This window comes from Phocoena sinus, chromosome 9, assembly GCF_008692025.1.
Source record: "Phocoena sinus isolate mPhoSin1 chromosome 9, mPhoSin1.pri, whole genome shotgun sequence".
Lineage (NCBI taxonomy): Eukaryota > Metazoa > Chordata > Mammalia > Artiodactyla > Phocoenidae > Phocoena > Phocoena sinus.
The window spans coordinates 12,575,068-12,600,693 of NC_045771.1; the positions used below are offsets into that span (position 1 = coordinate 12,575,068).

Here is a 25,626-nt window from a genome sequence, read left to right on the forward strand (position 1 = left end):
GTGCTGAGAGAGGTGTGAGAGAGGAGTGGATTCTGGTTACACTCACACACTCTTGGGCAGGGATGTGCCCAGTGATCCTCAGACCGGTGAATGGGAATAAGAGTAATTCTCCTGTATTTTTGGATACTAATTTTGGGTTGGGCATCTGTAGAAAGAATCAGAGAAGAGGCTGGGGCCATAAAGAATGTTATTTTCATTGGAGTCACGGTTTGAAAATTATGGTTGTTGGATCTACCGATGTTGTGAGGCCTGTAGGAGCTTCAGGGTCAAGTGAGGCAGAGGCTCTCGCTCTCTCACACACACTCTCCTTCCCCTGTCTCTCTCTCTCACTCACTCCCTGACACACTCAGTCTTTTTCTGGAGCAGGGAGTCCCTGGGATGGTGGTGGTGCCGGCCATGTGGGCTACAAAGCTGCTATTGAAACCAGGCCCAGATGCCGACTATGGGAGCCAAGTGGGAGAGGTTGGCAGCCAGAATCCTGCTTTTTCATTGTGTCCAACCCATTATTTAGAGCTTTGGGTTTTAATTTTGATTCTCTTCTTTGGGTCTCTGGTAAAATTTTCGTCCTTTTGTCCGCTTAATTAAGGGAAAAGTCACTGTCACACTTGGAAATCAGCCTGCTTCCCCCATCCCCTCTATGAAGGTGACATAGCTGTCTCACCGTGTGACTGAGGGCTTGTGTGTGGGCCTGAGGTAGCTAGAGCTCTGGATCTGCAGTGTACGACACCTGTGAATCAGCGTCACTGGACTGTTTCTTTATAAGAGATTCACTTTCAACAGCTGCATTTTCCCCAGAGTTATTTTGTGATGGGGGAAATTCCTATGCTGTGCGTGTTTGTGTTGGGATGGCTGAGCAGAGGAAAACCTGCTGCGGTTTGTAAGAAGTCTCTTTTTCCTTTGTTCTTCCTGATTAGGGATGAATTACCTGTTCCTCCCTCAACCTCTAGCCAGTGCCTGAATTACAGCTAAGCCCCTATTTAGTGCATCAAAATGCTTCTGTGTTCCCGTTAAATGAGCGTAGTATTTCAAATCACTCACATACGCTAATTTTAACCCCCATACATTCTGCGTATAGTCAGCAGAATACAGGCATTTTCTTTTAAACAATGGCAATGTGGAGGCACGGCGAGACAGGGCCAGGTGTAGCATCTGAGGCATAACTTGGAGGGCTGCCCAGGTCATCTGACTCATGCAATACTAAATGGCTCCAGCCACTGGTGGGAAAGTGACAAAGCAGAATGAGAATGGAAAATTTGGAGCGCCATTTTGAGTCTCAAAGAGCAGTCCTACGAATGACCAGCTCAAAGGGGACAAGAGAAAGCCGGTTCGAATGATTAAGTCTGCTGCGTCCTTTCTCTGTAGTTTCTATCAGATGTCAGTGGAATACAACTGTGGTGAATTTCAGTAATTCCCACATTGGCAAACTCTTTCTCAGGCTGTTGGTGATTCACCTGCTTGTGGTTTTCAGGGAGAAGTCAATTGATCACCAGCTGCAGGGACTTCTGTTTCTCCTCTTGAAGGTGGATGGAAACTAGAGTAGGAGTGGGAATCAAAACAACCACCACTTACTGAGTGCCCACCGTGGACCAGGAGCTAGCTAATCCTTTCAACAGTCTGCTCTGTAATGATGAGAAAAACAGAGGCACAGGGCAGTTAGGTCATATTAAGTCACAGAGCAGAGACGGGCAGAATTCCTGTGCTTCTTCCCACATCACACCACACCACTGCCTGGCGCAAAATGATATGGGGCCCGTGAAATGGAAAGTTTCTTCCATGTAAAATTAATGCATTGGAATTCAGCCATGGGTTGGCATATGGCTGACTTGAAATCACCAGGATTAATTTCTTCCTGCCTCAGGTTTCTTTATACTGACTCTTTCTTCCTTTGCATATACTCTCATCCTAGGTGGTGGTAAGACAATTCAAAACTATTTAAGACCCAGAGTTGTCGACTTTTCTGGCGTTAGAGTCTGAACCACATAAGCTTCTGAGGTTTCTTCCATCTCTGGGATTTGGGGGCCTCCTGCAAAAGTGGGGACCACAAGTACACCTGGATTCTTGCCTTTATTCAGGGCTTGTGTGTATGCCGATGGGCAGAGCTGCTGGAAAGAGTAAAAATCAGCGCGCTGGAGAGGGGAGAGCTGGTACAGAGCTCCACTCTTGAGGTCAGAGGAGCTGTAACAGGACCTTGAGCGGAGGTAGCCACTGCTTATGAAATCAAGGGCTCAGGAGGAAATTCTTGATTGGGAACCACCCAACACGGAGGGAGAAAAGGAGGAAGGAAAGCCCCGTATTTCCCACTAGACAGAGATTATTTTGGTTCAAGATCATTGCCTTCTCCATTTAAAATATTCTGAGATTAGCTTTCTTAACAGGCAGCAGCAGTAGCAGCTAATATCTGTTCTCCCTGGAGAGATGGTGGTTGATGAAATCCAAATATGCTTGGGGGTGTGGTCATTTCACATTTCAACAGAAATAGAAGGCAGAGGCAGCCCTGTATGTAGATAGGACAGAGTATATCTCACCTAGCGTTGGGGCTTGTGAAACATCAGCTCTGGGAGGCCCTGGCACACAGGGCCACGAGGTTCAGACCATCTCTGCATCTACAGCCAGGCTCAGCATTGCCCTGTGGCTTCCCTGGGTACCTGAGCCGCCAACTCAGTAATCTGTTAGCCCAAATCCCTTTGCCTGAGCCCAGAATCTGGCACTGGGCTGCCAAGTTATGTTCCACCAATATTTACTGAATGACTGGCTGAATGTACAGAAAGCAGATTGCCACGTTTGTTCCTCGTGCGGTCATGTCCATCCCTCCTAGAGGCTAGGTAGGGCCTCTGGGTACCTGTGATGGGCCCAAGGCAAGGGGGGACATGGAGATGGAAGGAGAGCAAGTCAGGAAATAAGGCACTTGTCAGTGTTGACTCCTCTCTTTGATTGCCTACCCCTGGGATGAGCCCTTCTGTTCAGTCTTGCCAGGCCCCAGCTCCCTGGCTGTGTTCCTAAAGTGTGGTGAGGAAATGTGGAAAACCAAATGGCTTTGAGTGTGAAGGCTGAGCCTGAGGTAGGTAGCATTCTGTGTGAGGTTTTTCTGGCCCTAAATGGCTCACGACAAGGATTGTTATTTCTGCCAAATCACTTTCCTTTAAGCCTCTTACAAGTTTCATATATAAACGGGTTTCTAATCTTTGAGACTAGTGTACTATTTCTGTTAAAGGATGACCTTTAGCCATCATGCTGTTTCATCCCCTTAAATATAACACATTGTCTCAATTATTTTTTGCTTTTGCAAAGTCCTTTATGCTTAGCTTATGGTTTTTTGCATCTCTTATTTCAGTTATGTTTCTTAAGTCATATGTTGAAATTTTTTAATTTAATTTTTTTTATATTGGGGTATAGTTGATTTACAGTCTTGTTAGTTTCAAGTGTACAGCAAAGTGATTCTGTTATACATATATCCATTACTTTTCAGATTCTTTTCCCATGTAGGTTATTACAGAATATTGAGTAGAGTTCACTGTACTGTACAATAGATCCTTGTTGATTATCTATCTATTTATTTATTTATTTATTTTGCGGTACGCAGGCCTCTCACTGTTGTGGCCTCTCCCGTCGCGGAGCACAGGCTCCGGACGCGCAGGCTCAGCGGCCGTGGCTCACGGGCCTAGCCACTCTGTGGCCTGTGGGATCTTCCCGGACTGGGGCACGAACCCATGTCCCCTGCATCGGCAGGCGGACTCTCAGCCACTGTGCCACCAGGGAAGCCCGATTGTCTATTTTATATATAGTAGTAATCCCAAACTCCTGATTTATCCCTCCCCCCCGCCACCTTCCCCCTCTGGTACCATAAATTTGTTTTCAAAGCTTGTGAATCTGTTTCTGTTTTGTAGATAAGTTCATTTGTGTCATATTTTAGATTCTACATATAAGTGATATCATGTGGTATGTGTCTTTCCCTTTTTGACTTAATTCACTTAGTATGATCATCTCTAGGTCCATCCATGTTGCTGCAAATGGCATTATTTCATTCTTTTTTATGACTGAATAATATTCCACTGCATATATTGATATGTACCACATCTTTATCCATTCATCTGTCAGTGGACATTTAGGTTGCTTCCATGTCTTGGCTATTGTAAATAGTGCTGCAGTGAACATTGGGGTGCATGTATCTTTTTGAATTATGGTTTCCTCCAGATATATGCCCAGGAGTGGGATTGCTGGATCATATGGTAGTTTTTTAAGGAACCTCCAGGTGGTTCTCCATAGTGGTTGTACCAATTTACCTTCCCACCAACAGTGTAGGAGGGTTGCCTTTTCTACACACTGTGTCCAGCATTTATTGTTTGTAGACTTTTTGATGATGGCCATTCTGACCGGTGTGAGGTGATATCTCATTGCAGATTTGATTTGCATTTCTCTAATGATTAGCAATGTTGAGCATCTTTTCATGTGCCTATTGCCATCTGTATGTCTTCTTTGGAGAAATGCCTGTTAAGATCTTCTGCCCACTTTTTGATTGGGCTGTTTGCTTTTTTGATATTGAACTGCATGAGCTGTTTGTACATTTTGGAGATTAATCCCTTGTCAGTCACTTTGTTTGCAAATATTTTTTCCCATTCTGTGGGTTGTCTTTTCATTTGGTTTATGGTTTCCTTTGCTGTGAAAAGGTTTTAAGTTTCATTAGGTCCCATTTGTTTATTTTTGTTTTTATTTTCATTAGGTGGATCCAAAAAGATATTGCTGCAGTTTATGTCAAAGAGTATTCTGCCTATGTTTTCCTCTAAGAGTTTTATAGTATCTGGTCTTACATTTAGGTATTTAATCCATTTTGAGTTTATTTTTGTGTATGATGTTAGAGAATGTTCTAATTTCATTCTTTTACATATAGCTGTACAGTTTTCCCAGCACCACTTATTGAAGAGACTGTCTTTTCTGCACTGTATATTCTTGCCTCCTTTTTCTTAAATTAATTGGCCATAGGCGCATGGGTTTATTTCTGGGCTTTCTATCCTGTTCCATTGATCTGTATTTCTGTTTTGTGCCAGTACCATACTGTTTTGATTAGTGTAGCTTTGTAGTATAGTTTGAAGTTAGGGCACCTGATTCCTTCAGCTCTGTTTTTCTTTCTCAAGATTGCTTTGGCTATTTGGGGTCTTTTATATTTCCATACAAATTGAAAATTCTTTTGTTCTAGTTCTGTGAAAAATGCCATTGGTAATTTGATAGGAATTGCATTGAATCTGTAGATTGCCTTGGTTTGTATAGGCATTTTGACAATATTGCGTCTTCCAATCCAAGAACATGGTATATCTTTGCATCTGTTTGTGTCATCTTTGATTTCTTTCATCAGCATCTCATAGTTTTCAGAGTACAGGTCTTTTGCCTCCTTAGAAAGGTTTATTCCTAGGTATTTTATTTTTTTGATGCGATGGTAAGTGGGATTGTTTCCTTAATTTCTCTTTCTGATTTTTCGCTGTTAGTTTATAGAAATGCAAGAGATTTCTGTGTATTAATTTTGTATCCTACAACCTTACCAAATTCATTGATGAGCTCTAGTAGTTTTCTGGTAGCATCTTTAGGATTTTCTATGTATAGTATCATATCATCTGCATACAGTTACAATTTTACTTCTTTTCCAGTTTGGATTCCTTTTATTTCTTCTTCTCTGTTTGCCATGGCTAGGATTTCCAAAACTATGTTGAATAAAAGTGGTGAGAGTGGAAATCCTTATCTTGTTCCTGATCTTAGAGGAAATGCTTTCAGCTTTTCACTGTTGAGTATGTTAGCTGTGGGTTTGTCATATATGGCCTTATGTTGAGGTAGGTTCTCTCTGTGCCTACTTTCTGTAGAGTTTTTATCATAAATGAGTGTTGAATTTTGTCAAAAGCTTTTCCTGAGGTGATCATATAGTTTTTATTCTTCAATTTGTTAACAGGGTGTATCCACTGATTGATTTGCAGATACTGAAAATTCCTTGCATCCCTGGGAAAAATCCCACTTGATCATGGTGTATGATCCTTTTAATGTATTGTTGGATTCGGTTTGCTAGTAGTTTGTTGAGGATTTTTGTGTCTATGTTCATCAGTGATGTTGGCCTGTAATTTTCTTTTTTGTGATATCGTTGTCTTCTTCTGGTACCAGGGTGATGGTGGCCCCATATAATGAGTTTAGGAGTGTTCCTTCCTCTGCAGTTTTTTGGAAGAGTTTCAGAAGGATAAGTGTTAACTCTTCTCTACATGTCTGATAGAAGAATTTACCTGTGAAGCCATCTGGTCTTGGACTTTTGTTTGTTGGAATTTTTTAAATCACAGTTTCAATTTCAGTACTTGGTGATTGGTCTGTTCATATTTTCTATTTCTTCCTGGTTTGGTCTTGGAAGACTGTACCTTTCTAAGAATTTGTTCATTTCTTCCAGATTGTCCATTTTATTGGCATATACTTGCTTGTAGTAGTCTCTTATGACTCTCTTTCTGTGGTGTCAGTTGTAACTTCTTTTTCATTTCTCATTTTATTGATTTGAGCCCCTTCCCTTTTTTTCTTGATGAGTCTGGCTAAAGGTTTATCAATTTTATCTTTTCAAAGAACCAGCTCTTCAGTTCATTGATCTTTTCTATTGTTTTCTGTGTTTCATTTATTTCTGCTCTGATCTTTTTCCTTCTACTAACTTTGGGTTTTGTTTGTTCTTCTTTCTCTAGTTGCTTTAGGTGCAAGTTTAGGTTGTTTGAGATTTTTCTTGTTTCCTGAGGTAAGATTGCATTGCTGTAAACTTCCCTCTTAGAACTGCTTTTGCTGCCTCCCATAGGTTTTGTATCTTCATGCTTTCATTTTCATTTGTCCCTAGGTATTTTTTAATTTCTTCTTTGATTTCTTCATTGATCCATTGGTTTGTTGTAGCATATTGTTTAGCCTCCATGTGTTTGTGTTTTTGCAATTTTTTCTTGTAGTTGATTTCTGATCTCATAGCATTGTGGTTGGAAAAGATGCTTGGTATGATTTCAGTTTTCTTTAATTTACCGAGGTTTGCTTTGTGGCCCAGCATCTGATCTGTCCTGGAGAATGTTTCATGTGCACTTGAGAAGAATGTGTATTCTGCTGCTTTTGGATGGAATGTCCTATACATATAAATTAAGTCCATCTGGTCTAATGTGTCATTTAAGGCCTGTGTTTCCTTATTGATTTTCGGTCTGGGTGATCTGTCCATTGATGTAAGTGGAGTGTTAAAGTCCCCCACTATTATTGTTTTACTGTCACTTTCTCCTTGTATGGCTGTTAGCATTCGCCTTAATATATAAGGAGCTCCCATGTTGGGTGCATATATATTTATGATTGTTATGTCTTCTCCTTGGATTGATCCCTTGATCATTATGTAGTGTCCTTCTTTGTCTCTTGTAACAATCTTTATTTTAAAGTCTACTTTGTCTGATAAAAGTATTGCTACTCCTTTCTTTTGATTTCTTTTGATTTCCATTTGCATGGAATACCTTTTTCTTTTGATTTCCATTTGCATGGAATACCTTTTTCCATTCCCTCACTTTCAGTCTGTATGTGTCCCTAGATCTGAAGTGGGTCTCTTGTAGACAGCATATATACAGGTCTTGTTTTTGTATCCACTCAGCTAATCAGTGTCTTTTGGTTGGAGCATTTAATCTATTTACATTTAAGGTAATTATCGATATGTATGTTCTTATTGCTGTTTTGTTAATTGTTTATTTGGCTGTGTTGGGTCTTAGTTGCGGCACATGGGATCTTCGTTTGGCATGTGGGATCTTTTGTTGCAGCATGTGTGTTCTTCGTTGCCCCACGCAGGCTTCTCTCTACTTGTGGTGCGTGGGCTCAGTAGTTGCAGCGCGCAGGCTCTCTAGTTGTGGCATGCGGACTCCAGAGTGTGCGGGTCAGTAGTTGTGGCATGCGGGTTCCAGAGTGCATGGGCTCAGTAGTCGCAACACATGAGCTCTCTAGTTGTGGCGCACAGGCTCTAGAGCACATGGGCTTAGTTGCCCTGTGGCATGAGGGATCTTAGTTCCCCTACCAGGGATCGAACCCACATCCCCTGCATTGGAAGGTGGATTCTTAACCATTGGACCACCAGGGAAGTCCTGCCATTTTGTTAATTGTTTAGGATTTGTTTTTGTAGGTCTTTTTTTCTTCCCTTCCTCTTTTGATCTCTTCTCTTGTGATTTGATGACTATCGTTAGAGTTGTTTTTGGATTGATTTTTCTTTTTTGTGTGTGTGTATATATTATAGATTTTTGGTTTGTGGTTACCATGAGGTTTTGATATAGCAGTCTCTATATATATATATAAATATACATATAAAATATATGTAAATATATATATATACAGACACACATATATATATATATATCTCCAAGATTTGTTTTAAGTCTCTGGTCTCTTAATTTCAAATGCATTTCGAATATCCTGCATTTGTACTCACCTCTTTTCACAATTGCTGGTTTTGATACCATATTTGTGGATAATTTCTTATCTTTACTGTATGTTTGCCTTTACCATTTGTAATTTTCTTTTTTCTTCTTTCATGAGCTTTCCCATTTGTAATTTTCTTATTTCTAGTTGTGGCTTTTTCTTTTCTGCCTAGAGAAGTTCGTTGAGCATTTTTTGTGAAGCTGATTTGGTGGTGCTGAATTCTCTAAGCTTCTGCTTGTCTGTAAAGCTTTTGATTTCTCTGTCGAATCTGAACAAGAGCCTTGCTGGGTAGAGTATACTTGGTTGTAGGTTTTTCCTTTTCACACTTTAAATATATCAGGCCACTCCCTTCCGACCTGCAGTTTCTGCTGAAAAATCAGCTGATAATCATATGGGGGTTCCCTTTCTCTGAGGTAAGATTGCATGGCTGTAAACTTCCCTCTTAGAACTGCTTTTGCTGCCTCCCATAGGTTTTATATCTTCATGCTTTCATTTTCATTTGTCCCTAGGTATTTTTTTTTTTAATTATTTTATTTTTTTTTTTTTGCGGTAGGCGGGCCTCTCACTGTTGTGACCTCTCCCGTTGCGGGGCACAGGCTCCGGACGCGCAGGCTCAGCAGCCATGGCTCACGGGCCCAGCCGCTCCGCGGCATGTGGGATCTTCCCAGACCGGGGCACGAACCCGCGTCCCCTACATCGGCAGGCGGACTCTCAGTCACTGCGCCACCAGGGAAGCCCGTCCCTAGGTATTTTTTAATTTCCTCTTTGATTTCTTCATTGATCCATTGGTTTGTTGTAGCATATTGTTTAGCCTCCACGTGTTTAGCCTCCTCTGTGCTTCCTGGACTGGAGTGTTTCCTTTCCCATGTTAGGGAAATTTTCGGCTATTATCTCTTCAAATATTTTCTCAGACCCTTTCTTTCTGTCTTCTTCTGGGACCCCTATAATGCAAATGTTGGTGTGATGAACATTGTCCTAGAGGTCTCTTAGATTGTCCTCATTTCTTTTCATTCTTTTCTCTTTGTTTTGTTCCATGGCAGTGATTTCCACCACTTTCTTCCAGCTCACTTATTCATTCTTCTGCCTCATTTATTCCACTATTGATTCTGTCTAGTGTATTTCTCATTTCAGTTATTGTATTGTTCATCTCTGTTTGTTTGTTCTTTAAATCTTTTAGCTCTTTGTTAAACATTTCTTGTATCTTCTGAGTCCATGCCTCCATTCTTTTTCCAAGATCTTGGATCATCTTTACTATCATTACTCTGAATTCTTTTTCAGGCAGATTGCCTATCTCCACTTCACTTAGTTGTTCTTCTGGGGTTTTATCTTGTTCCTTCATCTGGAACATATTCCTCTGCCATCTCATTTTGTCTCACTTGCTGTGTTTGTGTTCTCTGTTTCTCAGGCTGCAGGTTTGTAGTTCCTCTTGCTTCTGGTGTCTACTCCCATTAGGTGAGGTTGGTTCAGAGGCTTGTGCTCCCTGGTGGGAGGCACTGGTGCCTGCCCACTGGTGGATGGAGCTGGGTCTTGTCTCTCTGGTGGGCAGGGCCATGTCAAGGGGTGTGTTTAGAGGTGGCTGTGCACTCAGGATGACTTTAGGCAACCTGTCTGCTGTTGGGTGGGGCCAGGTCTTGGTACCAAAATGGCGACTTCTGGGAGAGCTCATGCCAATGAATATTCCCTGGGGCCTCTTCCACCAGTGTTCTTGCCCCCACAGTGAGCCACAGCCGACCCCTGCATCCCCAGGAGATCCTCCACAACCCGCAGGTGGGTCTTGCCCAGGCTCCTGTGGAGTCACTTGCTTTGCCCTGGGTCCCAGTGCCCATGAAACCTTGTGTGCACACTCCAAGAGTGGAGTCTCTCTTTCCCCTAGTCCTGTTTAGCTCCTGCACTCAAGCCCTGATGGCCTTCAAAGCCAAATGCTCTGGGAGCTCCTCCTCCCAACACCAGACCCCCAGGCTGGGGAACCTGACATGGAGCTCAGAAGTCTCACTCCTGTGGGAGAACCTCTGCGATACAATTATTTTCCAATTTGTGGGTCACCCACCTGGTGGGTATGGGTTTGGATTATATCATGAAAACACCCCTCCTGCTGTCTCGTTTTGGCTTCTTTGTCTTTGTTTGTAGAATACATTTTTGGTAGTTTCCAGTCTTTGTTGATGGTTGTTCAGCAGTTAGTTGTGATTTTGGTGTTTTCGTGAGAGGAGGTAAGCTCAAGTCCTTCTATTCTGCCATCTTGTCTCCCTCTCATATGTTGAAATTTTTTAAACCTCAGAAAAGTTGAAAGAATAGTACAGTGAAAATCTATATATCCCTGACTTAGATATATGTGTCAATCTGCATTTGTTGAGATATATGTATCACTCCGCATTTGTTGACATTTTGCCATATTTGCTTTATGTAAAGTCAGTTCCACAATAACGTGAAATACGCATTCCTAAAAACCACTGTGCTTAGCAAATCATGCAGTAAAAATCACAGGGCTTGCGGGGAAGATGGGGTGAGGGGCACAACACTCAGAAACTTTGTCAGTGACACATTGAAGAAAGATAGGAACATAATAAAAGTGTTAGGACGGTTGTACATATGGTAAATAATTAAGAAATGCATCAATACTCAAAATACGGCACTCTACCTTAAAAAAGACCTGCAGTTTGCATACGAAGGTGGGTGTTGGAAGGGTTGAGCTTGTGAATTATAATGAAGCAGAGGAAGAGGGCTTTGTGAAATTGGATGGAAAGTTGTAACACTAGAGGAGATAAGTGTGGCTCAGAACACACACGGTGAACCGAGGTAGCAGGCAGATGTTTGAGTGTTGTGTGAGGATGCGTTTTGTGTAGTGCTACAGCTGGGTGCAGTTTTCTGTGTTCACATTTTGAACCTTGAGATCAAAACCACATATCAGCAAACATGAAACTCCCTATGAATTGTTAACATATCGATTGCTTTGGAACAAATTCAGCCAGCATTATAGCAGAGCTGAGGATGTATAAATATACTTTTTTTTCTGAACTATTTGAAAGTAACTTTCAGACATCATGACATTGCATTTCTAAATACTTCAGTTTAAATCTCCTAAGAATAAGGCCGTTTTCCTACATAACCACAATATCATTACTACCCCTAGGATAATTATCCTAGGTTAATTAATTTATTACCTTTCTTAATAAATTTTATTTTATTTTTAACAATTTTAGGTTTACAGGAAAACTGAGCAGAAAGTACAGAGTTTCCATGTACCCTCTTCCCCTACCTGCCTGCCCGGCCCCCCCATTACCTCTATTATTGACATCGTGCATTAGCGTGGTATATTTGTTGTAATTGATGAAGCAGTATTTATACACTATTGTTATCTGAAGTTCATAGTTTACATAAGGGTTCGCTCTTCGTGTTGTACGTTCTCTGGGTTTTGAAAAACGCACGATGTTAGATGTCCACCATAACAGTATCATGCAGAATAGTTTTACTGCCCTAAAAATCCTCTGTGCTCTGCTTGTTCATCCCTGCTTACCGCCTGACCTTTTCTACTATCTATAGTTTTTCCATTCCAAAATGTCACATCGTTGGGATTTTGCAGAACAGCTTTTTTAGACTGGCTTCTTTCACTTAGCAACATGCATTTAAGTTTCCTCCATGATTTTTCGTGGCTTGGTGGCTCATTTCTTTTTATTGCTGAATGGTATTTTGTTATATGGATATCCCACAGGTTTTTTTATCCATTCACCTTTTTGAAGGACATCTTGGTTTCTTCCAGTTTTGGGCAGTTATATTAACAAAGCTGCTATAAACATTAACGTGCAGGCTTTTGTGTGGACCTAAGTTTTCAACTCATTGGGTAAATATACAAAGGAGCGTGATTGCTGGATCATGTGGCAGGAGCGTGTTTAGTTTCGTAAGCAGCTACCCAAGTGTCCTGCAAAGCGACTGCACCGTTTCACGCTCCCACCAGCAGTGGGTGAGGCTTCCTGTTGCTCCACCTCCTTGTCAGCATTTGGTGTTTTCAGCGTTTTGGATTTTGACCATTCTGATAGGTGTGTAGTAGGATCTCGTTGTTTTAATTGACAGTTCCTTGATGATATGTGATATTGAGCATGTTTTCATATGCACGTTTACCGTCCGTATGTCTTCTTTGGTGAGATATCTGTTCAGATCTTTTGTCCATTTTTTAAATTGAGTTGTTTTCTTTTTCCGGTACGTGGGCCACTCACTGCTGTGGCCTCTCCCGTTGCGGAGCACAGGCTCCGGGCGCACAGGCTCCGGGCGCGCAGGCCCAGTGGCCATGGCTCACGGGCCCAGCCGCTCCGTGGCATGTGGGATCTTCCCAGACCGGGGCACGAACCCCTGTCCCCTGCATCGGCAGGTGGACTCTCAACCACTGTGCCAGCAGGGAAGCCCGAGTTGTTTTCTTAATGTTGAGTTTTAAGAGTTCTTATTTTGGATATAAGCCTTTATTGGATATGTTTTTGCAGATATTTTGCCCCATCGTTAGCTTGTCTTTTTATTCTCTTAATGGTGTTTTTCACAGGTCAGAAGTTTTTAATTTTAATGAAGTATAACTTACCAAGTTTTTCTTTATGGATGATTCTTTAGTGTTGTATCTAAAACCTTGTTGCTAAACTCAAAGTCACCTAGATTTTCTCCTGTGTTATCTTCTAGAAGTTTTATAATTTTGCATTTTACATTTAGGTATACTATTCATATTGTGTTAATTTTTGTGCAAAGTGTAAGGTCTGCGTCTAGATTCATTTTTTTCCGTATGGATATCCAGTTGTTCTAACACCACTGTTGAAAAGACTATCTTTTTTCCCATTGTATTACCTTAGCTCCTTTGGCAAAGATCAGTTGACTGTATTTGCGTGGGTCTATTACTGGGCTGTCTAGTCTGTTCCATTGATCTATTTGTCTAATCTTGTGCCAGTACCATACTGTCTTGATTACTTTATAGTGAGTCTTAGAATCAGGCAGTATTAGTTCTCTTCAGTATTGTATTGGCTAACTTTGGCCTTTTGCCTTTCCATGTAAACTTTAGAATTAACTTGTTAATATCCACAAATAGCTTATTGGGATTTTCATTGAGATTGCATTGAATCCATAACATTAGCAAATGTGAAATTCCCTGTGTGCATACTGTTCTTAATATATCAGTTGTGTTGGCACAAATTCAACAAGCATTGTACTAGAATTGACTGAATACAGATAAAAACTTTTTTCCTCAGCCATTTGAAAGTAAATGCAGGGCTTCCCTGGTGGCGCAGTGGTTAAGGACCCGCCTGCCAATGCAGGGGACACGGGTTCGAGCCCTGGTCTGGGAAGATCCCACATGCCGCGGAGCAACTAAGCCCGTGTGCCACAACTACTGAGCCTGCACTCTAGAGCCCGCGTGCCACAACTACTGAAGCCTGTGCTCCTAGAGCCCGTGCTCCGCAACAAGAGAAGCCACCACAATGAGAAGCCCACGCACCACAACGAAGAGCAGCCCCCGCTCACCACAACTAGAGAAAGCCTGCGCACAGCAACAAAGACCCAATGCAACCGAAAATAAAAAATAGTAAATAAAATAAGTTAGTTAAAAAAAAAAGAAAGTAAATGCAGACGTGACTTCACTCCTAAATACTTGAGTATATACCTCCTAAGAAGAAGGACATTTTTCTACATAACCACAATATCATTACTACTAGCTTTTTAAAAACATGCATATCCTCTATAAAGCTGGGTTTTTGCTTTGTTTTTGTTCTTAATGTCCTTCCTGTCTTGTGCTAAGCACTGTGCTATGTTGGGGTGTAAAGATAAACAATCAGAGTTCCTGCCTTTAAGAAGTCCAGTCTCCTGGGGAGACAGACATCTAAGACAATGATTGTATTAGGCTGCGATGAGGGTCATAGTAGCTTTATCTACTTTCCTTTAATTCAACGAGGGTGTCAGCAGAAATGTTCTTCCTGTGGGATAAAGAACTGTTCCCAGAGGGGTGTTCTGGAGGCCATGCTCCATGCTGTGCATTCGCCAGCCTGACCCTGATGGACCTTTCTTCCCAACCTAGAGAGGCTTGCATCCATCTAGAAGTGAAGGATGTAACTGACAGGGTGTCATTCACTTCGTCTGATTCTTTCAGTTCCTGTACAATGAGGATTGGCCAGGCACAGAGGAATAAGAGAGAAGCTTTGAGGACCAGGCTGAGGAATTGGGAGCTTTATTCTTCAGATCAGCTGTGTTAAGTAAGAAGATGTATGTTTGGCCATGAATACCAGAGACCCAAATTAGCAGTGACTTAATCAAGATAAGAGTTTAGTTTTCACTTAAAAGTCAGGAGGTAGCCGGTCCAGGGCTGGAATGCCGGTTCATACCCATGGGGTCATCCAAGGACCTAGACTCAAGTTGGCTCTCGCTCCATCATCCCCACCTTGATGTGTGGGCTGGTGCCCTCACCTGTATGATTCAAGACGGCTTGTCACCACATCCATATGCCAGGCAGCAGGATGGAAGAAGGGACTACCTACTCCTTCCCTTTAAGGCACATTTTGGAAAGACACACCTCACTTCTGCCTATATCCCATTGGTCAGAATTTACTTGTGTAGCCATACCTATTTGCAAGAAGGTACAGAGAAACATAATCATCATTTGGAAGGCCATATGCCAGGCTAAGAATAGGAGGCCCTATTCCCTATAAGAAAGGAGGAGTGATATGTACTAAGGGTCAACTTGCAGGCCCTAATATACTGGTATTTCTTTTAAAATAAAAAAAAAGCCTTCTATAAAATTTGGCCCTTAAGATGCTCCTTAAAAATAGGTCTATTGGCCAAATAATTTTGGAAACATTTAGCACGGTCTTGATCTCACAGAGATTCGTAATGTAGAGGAACATTAGAGGCTCTGAGAAGTTCTGCAGTAAAGGAACTTGTCTGTCTTTGTTTAACCTAAACAAAGATTGTTTGGCCAAAATTCCTTTTTACAAATTTTGTGTTTTGCAGAAGCCCTAGTCATCTAAGCTTTGGGAAACACTGCTTTGGGGATTATTAAAGTTTCCTTAGTTTGCAGTGATGCAAACATTTTTACAGCCGTTCCGTTCCACTCCTAGGGATGTAGTCAACAGAAATGTGTGCATATTGTGTCAGTCAAAGTCAAGGTTTAATCAGAGAAACAGAACCACTGGGAGATAAAGGGATTTATTGCAGGGATTTGATCTTGTGCAATTGTGGGAGCTGGTTAGAAAGTCTGTGTAAAGCTGTTGCCTTGTGTCTGATGGTGGAGCTTGAAGTCTCTTGAGCGGACAGTTAGGAAGGAGAGAGTAAAGCTGAGAAGGAGAACAAGCTGGAACTCATGAGGGTGGGTGGGAACCCAGGTCAGCGTGTCACACTGCCTCCTGTTCTAATGATGTGGTGCCCTGACCAGATGAAGCTGATGCCCTTTATTATGGAACTAAGCACACGCCTGGGGTGGGAGTCCGAGAAGCTGACAGAGGATCCAGGGAAGGTGGATCCATCGGCAGCAGGCCTGGCAGCCACCCCCCAGGTGTGATGAGCCTGCAAGATAAGCAGCAACGCCCATGAGTTACGCCCTCACACTGGCTTCCGACATAAACACAACATGGCTACTGCATCACTTCGCCTCCCCGGTCTCAGACGCAAATGGGAATTCTGAGAAATGTGAATCAGCCCAGCCGGGTCATGCCGCACGTGTAGTCACCAGATGACACGTATGGAATTGTTCACAGCAGTGCTCTTTGTGATAGCTTCAAATAAGAAGTAAGCTAAATGTGCACCAACAGTTAAATAGGTAAGTAAGCTGTGTTACATGCATAGGATGGAAGTAGTAAATGAAGAAATTATTGCTACATGCATCAACATGGATGAATCTTGCAAAAAAAAAAAAAATTGAGCCAAAGAAGACAGACGCAAACGAATACAAACTATGATTGCGTTTCTATAAATTTCAAAAACAGCAAAGCTAATTTATCGTGTTCGGAGTCCGGATAATCGTTAGCCTGGAGAGAGGGGTGATGACTCGGACGGGGCAGAAGAGTGGCTTCTGTTTTGCTATTCATGTCCTGCTGCTTGGTCTGGGCTCTGCTCACCCAGGTATGTTCATGCTGGGAGAACTCATTGTGCTGCAGAGCTACGATCTGTGCGCTTTTCTGAACTTATCCCTCAGCACAAAGTTTAGGTACGTTAAAGTTTTAACAAGTCATTGAGTAGTCATGGACAGGCTGGGTCAGAGGAAAGGAGCTAAGAGCAAGCTGAACCCTGCATGGAGTGGCATGGGGGCGGGGAACAAGGCAGCGGGTACTAGAAGAAGCAGGTAAGCGAGAGGACAGAGTCTGCCAGAGGGTCCGTGGCAGGCTGCCCCTCTCCTACGCTGGCCATCTGTTGCCATCATGAAGGGTTAGGACCGTGTGCACAGGGGGCTCATCCGCTGAAGCACCCGTGCGGCACAGACCATGATCGTGTAGATTTGGGGGGAGGGTCAGCACCTTTGTAAGCTTCCTGGGTGTCCTGTTGCACAACACAGGGTGAGCGCCACTGGACCGAGGAGACCGTAGACAGGGATGCTAGTGGAAAGACAGGAACGTGGGGGAAGTCGGTGTGCGAAACCTTACCTTTCTCCCCACGTTCGCCCCTCTTTCAGCGTGCAGCATGCTTTTTCTTGTCTTTAACCCTGACAGATACAACATTGTTCTGGCCTCTCTGTTGTGTGAAATCTTAATTCCTTTCTTCATGCTTTCTCTTTTAGCCCATTGATTAGTTGTTTGAGTTTATGAGTCCTCTTTTGAAAATAAACTACTTGAAAGTGCCTTAGGCTGCTGAATATAGGATAGGCTGATCCCCTGTGATGCCCACCCCATTTGGAGACTGGGTTGAGTCCAGGTAGACTTGATATGCGGTACCTCTGATGCCCCGAACAGTTATCTGAAAGCATTGGTTGTCTGGGATTATTAATGATGTTTCTAATGCTTGGGCAATTAGGGTTTGAGGTGTTGATGAGAAGTTTGTTCTAAAGTGAAATCTTACAAGTATCTTAGTATTTTTATTTGGAAAATTTTTGAATATGCAAGAAAACAGTAGGGCACGTTCTGTAGCATCCTCTCAAGCCTCTAGGAAACACTGCTCTTGTGAACTTCTCTGATTCCCTCAATCTTATGGCTGCTACGTTCTAAAATCCCATGTTATCCTCTGTCACAGAATTTACCACACACCACCACCCTCAGCCTCCAGAATTGTAATCACTGGTCTCCTTGTTTATCTCCGTATCTGTCCCGGAATCTAGTCTGTTTGAGGTCAGGGACTGTGTCTTATTTGACTTTGTAGCTCCAGCATCTAGCTCAGTAGAAACTCAGTAATTAGGGATAAGTGAATGAGCTCTTAAATTCTGCAGGCAGAGAACTGGTGTCTGGACCTTGGAGAAGAGCCTCATTTTGAGGAGAGAGGAGAAAGCATTAGGGAAGGAAGCAGAGCTACATTTGATCAGAGAAGAAGGAAAAGAACCAAAATAGTATTTCTGTCACGGGAGTCAAGGGAAAAAGGGGAGACATTTTTGAGGAATTATCAAATGCCACAAAGAGATCAATGAAAATTAAATTAAAAATTAATTTGAAAATTAAAAAGAGTGTGGGGGTTTGTCAGAGTTATTAGTGGCCATAAAAAGGCAAGATGGAAGCAGGATCTCGAGGGGTTAAGGAGAGAGTACGAGATGAGAAAATGGGGGTGGAGGGTCAAAACATGCACTTAGAAGTGAGGCTGCGAAAGGAAGGAGATTTGGAGGTGGCCAAGCAGAATGGGAGAACCAAAGCCAGCAGCCTCGCCAGGAAGAACTGTGTTGATTTGAAGGCGGAGATCGGAGGTGCCTTCAACACCCATCTCCTGGCCCTCGGGATGACTCAGGGACTCTGCTGGCATGTAGGCGATGGAGGGATGAGCCACCTGAGCATGCTGGTGGTCAAGTCAGTCGTACATTTACTCCGAAGCCATGTGCACTTAGCCCTGCACTAAGCCCTTTGAATGATTTTGTCTCTTTTAAACTTGTATCCTCCCTTCTTCCCCACAGGAAACATGGTGGAATGGTGCTTACCTCAAGATATTGACCTTGAAGGTGTTGAGTTCAAGTCTATGGCCAGTGGGTCCCATAAAATTCAGTCTGATTTCATGTAAGTACTGCTGATTGCAAGTCTTCTCTGTACCATTTCCTCTCACTCTGTGCTTTCCCCCAGAGAATAAGGGCTCTCATCGGGGCATTTTCAGGAAGTGTGTGTAAATACCCTGAAAATATATACTGGTTTGTGTTTTTATATCAGTTTTCTAGCAAGAGGTTCCCAAGCTTTCATGAGGTTCTCTCTCCTCTCCTAAGAAATGATTGGGCCTTGCTTGAGGTTTGGCTTTAATAAAGGAATAGAGTTTCAGTTGCATTTGGGTTAACTTAAGGCATGTACGTGCTAAAACTTGAAATTCCAGCTTTAAGTAAGGCCAGTTTGTAGTCCTGTGTAATTAAGATTCTTGTGAGGAGCAAATTGAGAGAATGTCAGGGTGATGGAGTAGCTTTCATCTTCTCATTGGGCTGAAACCATGACAGACATAAGTGTGAGAAACGGGAAGGAAACAGAGTGACAGCTGTGGTCAAATGTTCTATTTAAAATATCAGAGACTCAGGAAGCGAGGAGAGAATCAACACAGTTTATGCCAATAAAACAGAGGTCCCCCCATCAGGCCAGCTTTTATGCAGGAGGAGAAAGGCCGTATCCATGGTCGTGGGCGACTGGGTAGCAGGCTTTGCAGAGATCAAGTCCTGCCTCCGGCGGGATGACCCTTGGCGGGTTCCACAGTTTCTTTGAGCCTTGGTTGTCCCATCTGTGAGGTTGAGGGGCTTGGGCTGATGGTCCTGCTGAGGTTCTAAAAAGGGTTTTTCTCAGGCTGAGTTTTCTCACGTAGAGCCCTGGACACAGTTATGTCTTTTGTTCGCGACTGCATCTCAAAGGCAAAACACAAAGTAAAATGAAATTTCTCTCTCTGATTTCGAGCCACGCTACACATTGGGTCTATTTTAGCTATTTCCGAAAGGGGCCCTTCTTTGGCCTGGCCTGCTTCGCCAACATGCCTGTGGAAAGCGAGCTGGAGCGTGGCGCCCGGATGAAATCCGTGGGCATCCTCTCTCCATCCTACACCCTGCTGTACCGGTACATGCACTTCCTGGAGAACCAAGTTCGGTATGTGGCTTACATACGGGGTGGGGTGCAGGGAGGGCAGAGGCAGCAGGGCTCTGCCAGGTGGTGTGCTGTGATGAGCCCTCAGCGGTAAAGGCTGTCCGTCAGAACGGCAGATTCCTCACCAAGAGCATCCATGGCTGTGTCTCACACCTCGGGTGGTGGTCTTTGTGTTTCAACCAGCGTCCTGCATAAATGATTCTTCATCCTCGAATGAAAGTTGGGGTAGATTTTGCTTTCAGCTTATATTAATATTGTCATCAATTTTTTTTTTTTTTTTTTTTGCGGTACACGGGCCTATCACTGTTGTGGCCTCTCCCGTTGCGGAGCACAGGCTCCGGACACGCAGGCTTAGCGGCCATGGCTCACGGGCCCAGCCGCTCCGCGGCACGTGGGATCTTCCCGGACCGGGGCACGAACCCGCGTCCCCTGCATCGGCAGGCGGACTCTCAACCACTGCGCCACCAGGGAAGCCCTGTCATCAATTTTGTTGAATTAATTTGTTGACATTGACGTGATCTTTGCTTACCTTAAACCACAATAATTATCTCCTTGCCCCAGGCAAGTAGACTCTCAACTTTTTTTTTTAAGCCTAATCATTTATTATTGGAGGTAATTATTATCATTGGGGGTAATAGGAAGGGAATTTTTAACAGAAGCTGCAAAACTATTAATTACTTCATATTTTTTTCATCCTTTGAGTAACCTAATTTTATTTCATATTTTGAAGGGAAAATCTACCCCTAAGCCCTGAAGCACTGTTAAAATTTTAGCACATTTGCCTCTTTTCTGGTATGCATGTGTGTGTACTTTATTTATTTATGTAAAAATATTTATTTATTTGGTTGTGTCAGGTCTTAGTTGTGGCAGGCGGGCTTCTTAGTTGTGGCATGTGAACTCTTAGTTGCGGCATGCATGTGGGATCTAGTTCCCTGGCCTGGGATCGAACCCGGGCCCCCTGCATTGGGAGTGTGGAATCTTAACCACTGTCCCACCAGGGAAGTCCCATGTGTGTGTACTTTAATATATACATACTTGGCACCATACGACATACATACTTTTATGTCATATGCGTTTAAAAGTTATTATTTTAATTTTTGATATAATCTATCTTGATTATCATCTTTGAAAGAATATGAAATTGTGGGAAAAAATGTTTATTATTGAAAAATTCATGTGAACGTACAAATGAATTTTAACAGTTCTTCCAAATCTTAACACCCAGTGAGATATCCATTGTCAGTATTCAGCGAATGCCATTCTAAAATAGACATAATTTTACAAAAATAGGATTAATATTTTATGAAGATCTAATTTTATCAAATAGGCTAGTTTGAAATATATTTAATTTATTTGTAAATATCAGAAAAAGAGTAAGTGAAACTGAAGGAATTGTCAAACTTTAATATTTTTTTCACAGTAAGATATGTTATTTCTTAGAATGTTCTTCCAGAGTTAAGATAAAAGACTGCAAAACATGAAGATACAGTGTCATTCTTATTGAGAAATAATGTATATATAATAAAGTGCACAAATCTTTGTATAGGTATCATTGGTGCTTTTAGGTTGTGTTTTTTTAGTTGTAGACAGTCAGGTATCTTATACTTCTTCCCAGAACCCCTCCCCGACTTTACTTCTCAACTTTCATGTACTGTGAGATTTATTACATTTAGTTCTGTAATCACAATTCCCATGATTCTTAAGTCTCAGTTATATGTTTACGACCACATCAAGGCTTAGCTGTGGCTTGCTACGTTCCAGAGCTCGTGATTTATTTCTTGGTTGGTTAGATTTTGCCATCAAGCATCTTTTGTTTCTTTTTTTTTTTTTCATGAAGGGATCATGGGTGCTGCCTTCTCTGAAGTCTTGCATGCTTGATAGTATTGGTCTTTTACCTTTACTCTTGGCTGGGTATAAGATCCTAGAATCTTTTCTTTCTTCCTCTCAGGATGCTATAAATATTACACAGCAGTATTCTGATATTGGTTGTTTCAGAGAAGTCTCTTCTGTCTAGATCCCTAAGATTCTTTATCTGTGATGTTTCTGAGCAGTTTTTTTCTGGGGTAGTTTGTCCCTTTTTATCTATAGATATGACATTTATTTTTAATTTCAGGAACCTTTTTTTCTACAATAAAATACTAAACTTTTCCTCTGCATTTTCCCTTCTTCAGGAACACGAGTTATGTGTATGTTTTCTCCCCATTGTCCTCTATATTTTTCATTTTGATGATTTTTTTTTTCTTCTTTTGTGATACGTGGGCCTCTCACTGTTGTGGCCCCTCCGGTTGCGGAGCACAGGCTCCGGACACGCAGGCTCAGCGGCCGTGGCTCACGGGCCCAGCCGCTCCGCGGCATGTGGGATCTTCCCGGACCGGGGCATGAACCCGTGTCCCCTGCATCGGCAGGCGGACTCTCAACCACTGCGCCACCAGGGAAACCCTTGATGATTATTTTAATAGCTCTATAGTGCTAGAGCTGTCCCATTAGTTTACTCGGTTATTCCCTATGGTTAAGCGGTTAGCATGCTTCTAATTGTTTTAACTGCTCCTCTACATTTTGGAGCTGTGATACCTATTTTTCTGTATTTGAAACATTTCCTCAGTTTTGTGTCTCAGAAGTAACAATGAATTTAAAATAAAAAACATTTTTATTGGGATCTTGACACTTTAAAAAAATTATTACTGCTTTTTTTTTTTTTTTGCGGTACACGGGCCTCTCACTGTTGTGGCCTCTCCCGTTGCAGAGCACAGGCTCCGGATGCGCAGGCTCAGCGGCCACGGCTCACAGGCCCAGCCGCTCTGCAGCATGTGGGATCTTCCTGGACCGGGGCACGAACCCGTGTCCCCTGCATCGGCAGGCGGACTCTCAACCACTGCGCCACCAGGGAAGCCCTATTACTGCTTTTGAAAAATTAATTTCCCAAGGAGGCAATACATTCTCGTTCAAAAGCCAAAAGTTATAAGGAGGTATTATATTAGAGTCCTGGCTAAATGGTGATAACGGAGGCCCCAAAATACACTGGCTCAAATAAGACAGAAGATTCTGCCCCATGTAATGTTCTAGAAGTAGGAGGGTGGTCAGGGTGGGCAGCCTCCTGTCCCCACAATTCAGGGCCCACGCTGCTTCTCTTATTATTCTGCCATATCCTAAGAGTGATTTTGTGTTCTAAGGTGTTCTTCTCATCTGTTTGAAGCTGCTCACCACTATTATGTCTGCATTCCAGCCCGTAGGGAGGAATGAAGGACCCAGAAGTTGCATACATCACTTCTCATATCCCATTGTCAAGTCCTCAATCACAAAGACACACCTGACAGCACAGGACACTGGGAAAGGTAGTCTCTAGTTGGGTGACCTTGTGACCGGTTAAAATTCGGGGACTCCTGTTGCAAACAAGAAGAAGAGAAGAATGGATTTGGAGGAAATTTTAGCAGCCTCTGCTTCAGTTTGCCCCCCTGGCGACCTAGGTATCCGTGTGTACTCTTCTTCCCAGACATAGAGGACATTCCTCCCACCCCGAGACATAATAGAGTCTCATGTGGTTAATGTTTCTAGTCTAAAATCCAGGGTTTCTGTGTGATTTGAGGCAATCAGGACGTGGTTCTCTTATCCTGGAAAGCAATGAAAGAAATGTCACGTCCTCCATTCCCACTTCCCAAATGCAATATAGAAGTAGAGAAGGAACCACAATACAAGCTCCCATTTGAAAAAGAAGAATCAGAAATAATATGAGGGGTCGTTAGTCCATAATAATAATGAAATTTGCTGAGTAGGGTTGGCAGAGACCCCTTGTCCTCACAGAGCAGTATGGTCCTGGCTACACCTTGGTTCTGCTCACTAGAATCCCCTTGTCCATTTTCCTCCATGGCTCCTGGCTTTGCCTTCTGAGGGTTCTTTATCCATTTTGTGCCATGACCGCTTTTGAAACGGGCATTGGAGAAAGCTGCATGGCTTTGGAACATGTTTCCTGCTGGTGTGGATTTGGGGGTCTAGTGATTTCTTTAAGGGTTGAGAAGTCGGTGGCTTATATAGGCCAAGAACATGACAATACGGATGAGATCCGGCGATTTCAGGGTGGTATGGCCGTAGACAAGAATGTGACAATACAGATCCCTCAAAAACTGAATAGGCTTCTTGGTCTGTTTGCTTCCACTCAATTCCATGTAAAAATATCCACTGCCAAAGATCTCCTCTGGGTCTTAGTTTTTAAGTCAGTAGATGGTGGCCTAGTTACTGATCACTGTTCTTGGCCTATCTATCTTTCCCTGGTTTTAATGGTAACTACCTTGAGACTGTAGCCTAAATCTGGGCTTTATAAATGGGCAGACTCCCACGTCTGGGAGAGTTTCTTAGAGGCTTTGAGAGAAATTCTTATCTCCTGCATTTTTTTTAACAGCTTTATTGGAGTATAATTGCTTTACAATGGTGTGTTAGTTTCTGCTGTATAACAAAGTGAATCAGCTATATGTATACATACATCCCCATATCTCCTCCCTCTTGGCGTCTCCCTCCCACCCTCCCTATCCCACCCCTCTAGGTGGTCACAAAGCACCAAGCTGATCTCCCTGTGCTATGTGGCTGCTTCCCACTAGCTATCTATTTTCCATTTGGTAGTATATGTATGTCCATGCCACTCTCTCACTTCATACCAGCTTACCCTTCCGCCTCCCTGTGTCTTCAAGTCCATTCTCTACGTCTGCCTCTTTATTCCTGTCCTGCCGCTAGGTTCTTCAGAACCTGTTTTTTTTTTTTTTTTAGATTCCATACACATGTGTTAGCATACGGTATTTGTTTTTCTCTTTCTGACTTACTTCACTCTGTATGACAGACTCTGGGTCCATCCACCTCACTACAAATAACTCAATTTCGTTTCTTTTTATGGCTGAGTAATATTCCATTGTATATATGTGCCACATCTTCTTTATCCATTCATCTGTCAATGGACACTTAGGTTGCTTCCATGTCCTGGCTATTGTAAATAGTGCTGCAATGAACATTGTGGTACATGACTCTTTTTGAATTATGGTTTTCTCAGGGCATATGCCCAGTAGTGGGACTGCTGGGTCTTTTAAGGAACCTCCATACTGTTCTCCATAGTGGCTGTATCAATTTACATTCCCACCAACAGTGCAAGAGTGTTCCCTTTTCTCCACACCCTCTCCAGCATTTATTGTGTGTATATTTTTTGATGATGGCCATTCTGACTGGTGTGAGGTGATACCTCATTGTGGATTTGATTTGTATTTCTCTAGTAATTAGTGATGTTGAGCATCTTTTCATGTGTTTGTTCGCAATCTGTATATCTTCTTTGGAGAAATGTCTATTTAGGTCTTCTGCCCATTTTTGGATTGGGGTGTTTGTTTTTTTGATATTGAGTTACATGAGCTGCTTGTATATTTTGGAGATTAATCCTTTGTCAGTTGATTCATTAGCAAATATTTTATCCCATTCTGAGGGTTGTCTTTTGGTCTTGTTTATAGTTTCCTTTGCTGTTCAAAAGCTTTTAAGTTTCATTAGGTCCCATTTGTCTATTTTTGTTTTTATTTCCATTTCTCTAGGTTATCTCCTGCTTTTTGGGTACAGAGGAATTGGTTTTTTCAGTCCCATGGGGTCCCAAATATTTCAAGCCTCAATTAATTTATGTTGCAGAACTCAGAATGTACACCCTTACGCTGTATATCCCACCATTTCTGCTTGCAAACTGACCAAGTCTTGCTTATTTTCCTCTTGCTGTTGTAGTAGTAAGATGAAAACTACTAAAAACATCAAGGAGCTATCAGTGCTCTGTTGCTCACTGCTTCCCTTAAAGTTACAAGTTCAGATGATACAAGGCCTGTCTTCCAAGTTATTGAAGTTCTAGCAAAGTTTTTGTTTGTTTGTTTGTTTTTTTAGCGATCTTCCCTTTCTAGCTACTAAGCCAGTGCTACAGTGTGGTTTTTGATACTATGGTAAATCATGCCTAAATATCATTTTCTGCTTTAGCTCAAATCCAGGCTAAGTTGCTATAACAAAGAAACCC

At 42.4% G+C, this 25,626-nt stretch overlaps 1 protein-coding gene across 3 annotated transcripts in view; it reads left to right on the forward strand.

Annotated features, from left to right (window-relative positions):
* The window catches only part of DENND11 (DENN domain containing 11), a 44,815-nt gene that overhangs the window by 3,482 nt on the left and 15,707 nt on the right, over positions 1–25,626 (forward strand). Inside the window, exons 2-3 of one of the 3 annotated variants that reach the window (XM_032642223.1) lie at positions 18,461–18,560; positions 19,428–19,613. In XM_032642223.1, the coding sequence (XP_032498114.1) occupies positions 18,461–18,560; positions 19,428–19,613 (286 nt within the window). The remainder of the gene's footprint in view (positions 1–18,460; positions 18,561–19,427; positions 19,614–25,626) is intronic. The other 2 variants (XM_032642225.1, XM_032642226.1) reach the window with 2 other exon arrangements.